This window comes from Penaeus vannamei, chromosome 42 (assembly GCF_042767895.1).
Source record: "Penaeus vannamei isolate JL-2024 chromosome 42, ASM4276789v1, whole genome shotgun sequence".
Lineage (NCBI taxonomy): Eukaryota > Metazoa > Arthropoda > Malacostraca > Decapoda > Penaeidae > Penaeus > Penaeus vannamei.
The window spans coordinates 4,503,311-4,510,810 of record NC_091590.1 but is presented as its reverse complement, the minus strand read 5'-3'; the positions used below and the strand labels follow the sequence as shown (position 1 = coordinate 4,510,810).

General features: G+C 44.0%; 1 protein-coding gene across 1 annotated transcript in view; it reads left to right on the top strand.

Moving 5' to 3' along the window:
• The window catches only part of mnd (L-type amino acid transporter minidiscs), a 54,294-nt gene that overhangs the window by 31,432 nt on the left and 15,362 nt on the right, over positions 1-7,500 (top strand). Inside the window, exons 4-5 of the mRNA XM_070118755.1 lie at positions 6,149-6,374; positions 6,940-6,984. Coding sequence (XP_069974856.1) covers positions 6,149-6,374; positions 6,940-6,984 — 271 coding nt within the window. The remainder of the gene's footprint in view (positions 1-6,148; positions 6,375-6,939; positions 6,985-7,500) is intronic.

Below are 7,500 nucleotides of genomic sequence, written 5' to 3'. Positions count from 1 at the left end.
CTCGTATTTCAGCCTTTGATGCATGACTTGGGAGTTAGTCAACTTAGACTTATGGTGGCAGTTATAATGAATGGAATTTACTCGACCGTCGGGCTGCCAGGGTTGTGAGAACACAGATTCGGTTGAGAAGGAAACAGCCACAAGAAGAAATAGAATCGAATCGTTTTTTAGGACAACAGTAAACCTCATTGATACAGAAATCCCTGAATAGTTTTTCTTTCTTTCTTTCATAGTATGACGCTATCCTCAGGTATGCATCGACAAAGAAAGTAGTAATTGATAATGAGAATGATATTAACCAAAATGGATACAATATATAACTTAAGCACTTCCCTGGACATTAATATTGATAAAGCGAATGATATTCACCAAAATGGATACGACTTGCAACTTCAACACCTTTTGGCCATAAAGTTAAAAGATCGCGGAAGTTGCGGCGACACAGGAGCGTGGATCTCGAAGCAGATTTTCAAGAAAGAAATAGAAAAGCAAGGGACATTGGCAGTGAAATCAGCTGCCTTCCTCATTGGTTTTGGGGGAAGAGTAAATGACCTTTAGCTATTTCTTCCTTTATAAAAGAAGGGCGGGAAGGGAGAGAAAAAGGGGAGGGAAGGTATAGGAAAAGGGGAGGGAGAAGGGGGAGAGAAAAAGGGGAGGGAGAGGGGGAGAGAAAAGGGTAGGGAGGGGAGATAAAATGGCGGAGGGAGGGGACAGAAAAAGGGAGAGAGAGGAGAGAAAAAGGGGAGGGAGGGTATAGGAAAAGGGGGAGGGAGCGAGAAAAGGGAGGGAGGGGAGAGAAAGGGATAATGAGGGGAGATAAGGGAGAGAGAGGAGAGAAAAGGAGGAGGGAGGAGATAGGAAAAGGGGAGGGAGAGGAGAGAAAAAGGGGAGTTTGTATATTCGTAAGTGTTGTGGTGAAGAAATCTGTATATCCGTAAGTGTTGTAGTGAAGTTGTATATCCTGTAGTGTAGTGTATTCGTAAGTGTTGTGGTGAAGTGTGTATTCCCGTGAGAGCCTCCGATCGGACTATTTTGACTCGGTGTGTGTGCGGTTTGTTTCCCTCCTTGGTCTCCGTGCCCCCTCCTCCCCCTCCCCCACACTCCGGTCCTCTCTTACTCCGCCGTTGTTGCTTGGTATTGGTACCGCCCCTCCCCCTCCCCTCCTTCAATACAAGACGCGTTATTTTTGGTTTTGTTTTTAGTGGTGGTTATCAGTGTCCCTGTTCACCCTTACTCCCTCCTCTCCCACACTCCCATTCCTCCTCTCCTCTCCCACACTCCTTTCTCTCCTCTCCTACACTCCCTTCTCTCCTCTCCTACACTCCCCTTCCTCCTCTCCCACACTGTCTTTCCTCCTCTGTCACACTCCCCTTCCTCCTCTCCCACACTCCCTTCCCCCCTCTCCCACACTCCCTTCCCCCCCTCTCCCACACTCCCTTCCCCCCCTCTCCCTCCTCTCCACCTCCCTCACACTCCCCCCTCCCGCCGCGTTGATCCTTGGTATTGGTATCAGCAACCTCCCCCCCCCCCCACTCCCTAAATACCCCCAACGGCGCACCCACGCGACTCCTCAACCCGCGGAGTGACTGCCCTGGGTACTCTCGCTCCCTCCGCCCTCGCTTCACCCAAGATGCCCGGGTATATTCTGCCTCTTTGTCTTGTTGTAGTTCTACGGCGCCCATAGCAACAGCGTGACAGTTTTACGTTTGTTTTTGAATGTTAAAAATTTCGGGATATTTTGAAGAAGAGGAAGGAGGGGAAGAGGATAGAGGAAGAAGAGGGGAGGAGAGGGAGAAGTGGAGAGGAAGAAGAGTAGGAGAGGAAGAGAAGGAGAGGAAAAGAGGGAGAAGAGAAGGAGAGGAAGAGAGGGAGAAGTGAAGGAGAGGAAGAGAGAGAGAAGAGGAGAGGCAGAGAGGAAGAAGAGAAGGAGAGGAAGAAGAGTAGGAGAGGAAGAAGAGTAGGAGAGGAAGAAGAGAAGGAGAGGAAGAAGAGAAGGAGAGGAAGAAGAGGAGAGGAAAAAGAGTAGAAGAGGAAGAGAGGAAGAAGAGGAGGCGGCGCCTTCGGGACACGTTTGTTTTGCTTTTATTTTTAACTCGTGTGACTGAGGACACAGACACGCTATATCGGTGTTTTGTCTAGTACATAAATAAACTTTCCCATATTTGAGAGACTAATGGTCTACATTAGATTTTTTGTATTTATCACTCACGCACACACACACACACACACACACACACACACACACACACACACACACACACACACACACACACACACACACACACACACACACATCTTTATATCTTAATATCTTAAATGCATTTAACTTCTTTACATTCATGATATCTGTCGTGTTTGTGAGTTTGCAACCAGACCCTGTTATTGCAAAGTGACCTTCGACCGGTCAGTGTAGAATTTGTAAATACTGGGATAGAATTTTGGCCGTGGACGTAGGATCCACAAAGATGGCGTCCATCCAAGGGTTTGGGTCACGGGTAAACAATGTCTGTACTTGTTCGCGTTGTTTGTCCAGTTTTGCATTTGATATGAAAGCCAAGCAGTCTTTTTTTTTTTTTTTTTTTTACCCAATTTGATTTTGATTTTTTTTATGAAATAGTCTGTGTATTGGCGTTTTAATTAATTTTTTTTATGAGGATGATTTGTAGTCTGAGTATTGGTGTTTTAATTGACTTTATCGTTTTGTTGTTGTTAGGAAAAGGGGGGGGGGCGTAGAGAAAAAGGAGGGGGTGGGGGAGGGGAGTGAGGAGGGAATAAGGGAGCGAAGGAGGGGTGGGAGGTTGAGTGGGAAGAAGGGGGTAAGAAGTGGTAGATGTAGGAGTTAATGTCGGAAAGGAGTGGATTTAAGTGTCCCAGTGTCCCTGAATTAGACTGTAATAATGCTTTTGCGTCCCTTAAATGAGCTGTAATAGTGCTTTGTGTCCCTAAATTAGGCCATGATAATAATGCCCCTTAATTTGGCAATAATATACACACTGTACCCTTAAATTAGGCTAATCATAATACCCGCTGTGCCCCTGAATTTGACTGACAACTCTATGGTGCCCCTGGATTAGGTTAACAATGTCCACTTTGTACCGTATTTGATATCTTATCTTTTTTTCACAATAGCTTGTCTGTGTTCTTCATCCTATACGAAAGCTTGACGGTTGATTATCTATGGGATAAATTATTGTGTATTTTATTTGTAAATTTATGTATATATGTAGGATGAATTTATGCATATTCAACGTTAAGATTCGAAATTTCTCGTTTATAAGGACAGTTGGATGGTTGGGTAGTTAATTGGGTATCATGTTTGTTTTGTTTTGTTTTTTCGCTGAGAAAAATATCATGATTAAATTTTGAATGTGTTTTTAATATGCGTATTCTTCTTCTTCTCTCTCTCTCTCTCTCTCTCTCTCTCTCTCTCTCTCTCTCTCTCTCTCTCTCTCTCTCTCTCTCTCTCTCTCTCTCTCTCTCTCTCTCTCTCTCTCTCTCTCGCTAACTCTGTGTTTGTGTGTGTGTGTGTTTGCGTGTGTGTGTGTTTGGGTGTGTGTGTGTGTTTACGTGTGTATATGTGTGCTTGCGTGTGTGTGTGTGTGTATGTGTGTGTGTGTGGCAAAAGTACTCGAAAACTTGATTTTGAAAAGCGTAAGAGACCCACGTGAGAAACAGCGGGAAGTGATAGTCAGTAAACCCTTATTTTTTCAGACCAAACAAGTGACAATGCGTTTTTTTAAGTAATCGTATCTGTTAACTCGGTGTGTTAGGTAATGTGACTAGCCCGGGTTACTTTTGCTTCAGGAAATGGTGCCGTAAAAAAAAAATGGCGGGAACCTGTTGATCAGCTGTTGTTTGTCTTCAGATGAATTTATTCGCTTGAGTAAATTTTAAGAGTACGGCACTATATCGGAGTATTTTGTAAATCGAATATGAATGAAAAGAAAGACACCAAGGAAAGGAAAGGTTAAAAAAAGCGCAGAAGGTATGCGTATATACTGAAGGATATAGAAGCCAATGACCACGCTGCCACGCTGTATTGGCCAAGCGACTATTTTTTTAGGCTTCTCGCTTCTTTTGATGGAAAACGCAATGTCTGTTGGATTATTCTCTTAGGTACACAGTGACCACGCAGCGCGCTCGCGCGCGCGCGCTCACACACACACACACACACACACACACACACACACACACACACACACACACACACACACACACACACACACACACACACACACACATACATACATTACAGGAAAAACACTAATAAACATACACTCAAAATACACACACCTAGAGAAACAGAAAACACAAAAAGGCTACATACACATAAATCAGCATAGAAAAATGTAGGCCTACGTAGGGACACACATAGGCCTACCTAGAGACAAAGAACTCGAACGAATAAAAAAAAGAGAGAAATAATAGATCATAGATTGTTCCAAATGTCAAATAGAGATCAAGGGAAGCTGTTTCGAATGCGACGTATAAGTACCAGGAAGGTATTGATTATTTCATCCAACTGCGCGTTTGTGAAATCACTTGTCGGTTGATATTTGTAGGAGGGGGGGGGGAGTGGGTAACAAGTGTGTGTATGTATGTGTGTGTGTGCAAGAGAGAGAGAAAGAGTTTGTGTGTGTGTGTGTGTGTGTGTTAGATTTGACACCTCCCTAAATTCTAGACCCCCCCCCCACCCCTCGTGATTAGTCCTGGCTACACATGTGCAGTTTTGTCATTGGTATGTATATATGTATGTATGTATGTATATATTCATTGGGTCGGACCATGCACAATTCTTTTATGGATGGGGGGGGGGGGGTATCCAAACAGAGAGGGAAATAAAATACCAATTTTTTAAATATCATATTCAAATCCAATAAAATGTTAATTTCACATTTCGTCTGTGTTGACAAATTCCAAAAAAACATCTCCCCCCTTATCATAATATTTCTCAAGTACTATAGGCCTTTATACTCGAGTCTTCGGGGCACACAGTCAAGGAAATGTCCCCAAGCAATCGCCCAGACCTCTTGCAGGCACCGAGACTGGATATTGTGGATATGCGTGGGACTCACAGACTGGTCTTATTAACAATGGCTTAATTACCACCTGGACAGTCGATTTCTCAAATACGTTTTGGTTAAACTGTATTCGTGTTGACGAACGTAGAAGAGGTATGAATGAGAATGAATATCTTCACAAGAGATGTATTTGACCGGCTTCGGTTATGTCTTCGTCAGAAATACATGGAGATATAATCGAAACCGGTCAAATACATTTCTTGTATTGTGAAGATATTCATTCTCATTCATGCCTTTTCTTCATAAGTCTTGGTTGATTTGTGAAGAGATTAAGCTGTATCTTCTCTCAGGATAATGTTTTTCTTGTGGTACGTTCACACATCACAGTATATATGGGAATGTCATTTTCCTGTGGTGGACTCTTAGTGTACTGAATTTATTTTCGCATTGTATGAGATTGTCTTTGTCGTCTTATAAATGTTTGATGTAGTTCGATTTATGCATTTCTAGTTCATGTATCCCTATTTCTTGTGTGTTCTGCCTTTCTTCTTTTCCAAAATCAGAATCCCATATAAAAGCAAGAAATTATATATATGTATATATATACATTTTATATATATATATATATATATATATATATATATATATATATAATGTATGTATATATGTATATATATATATATAATGTATGTATATATGTATATATATATATATAATGTATGTATATATGTATATATATATATATATATATATATATATATATATATATATATATATATATGTGTGTGTGTGTGTGTGTGTGTGTGTGTGTGTGTGTGTGTGTGTGTGTGAGAGAGTGAGAGTGAGAGTGAGTGTGAGAGTGAGAGTGAGTGTGAGAGTGAGAGTGAGAGTGAGAGTGAGTGTGAGTGTGAGTGTGAGAGTGAGAGTGAGAGTGAGTGTGAGTGTGAGTGTGAGTGTGAGTGTGAGTGTGAGAGTGAGAGTGAGTGTGAGTGTGAGAGTGAGTGTGAGAGTTTGTGTATAAAAAAATATAAAACATACAATGTATGTTTTTAAAATCAAATTCCCCCATAACAACCCCCCCCCAAGACCCCCCCAGCGCAGCGCCTCACCCTCCCGCCCGCCCGCAGGCTTCCTCACGTGGGTCAACTGCTCCAACGTGAAGTGGGCGACGAAGGTCCAGGACATCTTCACGGGCGCCAAGCTGCTCGCCCTCGTCATCATCGTGGCCGCGGGCGTGTACCACCTGGCGACGGGGAACCTGGACAACTACCAGAAGCCCTTCGAGGGAACCAACTGGGAGCCAGCTGCGTTCGCCACGGCTTTCTACCAGGGACTCTTCTCCTTCGCCGGGTGGTGAGTGGAGGGAAGAGGGGGAGGGTGGGAGGATGGTGGGTGGTGAAGGAGGGGGGGTGATGGGGGTGGGGGGGAGAGGTGTGGGTGGAGGGAGGAAGGGGAAGGGGGAGTGAGGGGGGATGGGGAAAGAATGGGGGAGGGAGGAGGAGGAGGTTGGGAGGGAGGGTGGGTGGAGGGAGGAAAGGAGGGAGGGAGGGAGAGGAGAGGGGAAGAGGGAGGAGAGAGGGAAGGAAAGGTAGAGGGAGAGAGGAAAGGAAAAGGGAGAGGGAGAGGGAGAAGTGAAAGGAAGGAAGGAGGGAGAGACAGGGAAGGAAGAGGGAAGGAGAAGGAAGAGGGAAGGAGAAGGAAGAGGAAGGGAAGGGAAGAGAGAGAGAAGTAGAATGGAGTAAGGATGAATGAGTGAAGGGAAAAGGGCGGAAAGGGGAAGAAGGGGAGAGGGAGAGAGGTTGGAGAAAAGTTAAGGAGAATGAGAACTACTGTTTCATTGGGGTCTCTGTTATACCTTTTGGATAAAGATATTTTGATATTTTCTGACGTTAATTGGTGATGTTTCTTTTGTTTTTAGGAACTACCTCAACTTCGTCGTGGAAGAGCTGAAGGACCCATACAAGTGAGTTATTTCAATGATTGTGTAGCAATTCACACGCACACGTACACGTACACGTACATGTACACGCACACACGCAGTGATATTGAGCGAGAGAGTGAGAGTGAGAGTGAGTGTGAGAGTGAGTGTGAGAGTGAGTGTGAGAGTGAGAGTGAGAGAGAGCGAGAGCGAGAGCAAGTGAGGGCTAGTGAGGGCGAGAGTGAGAGCAAGAGAGAGCGAGAGAGAGTGAGACAGGAATAGTGAGAAAGAGAAAGAGTGAGACAGAAATAGTTAGAAAGAGAAAGAGTGAGACAGAGAGAGAGAGAGAGAGAGAGAGAGAGAGAGAGAGAGAGAGAGAGAGAGAGAGAGAGAGAGAGAGAGAGAGAGAGAAGGTTGAACAGGGAGAATGGTGGAGAGAATGTTTAATTGACTGACTGAAGAAAGTAAAGAATTCTATCCAAATGGCAGTTAGCGAAAAGCACTGACCATCTTCCTAATGTAACCGACGCAAATAAAAGAGAAATACAACAGTTTGCTGAC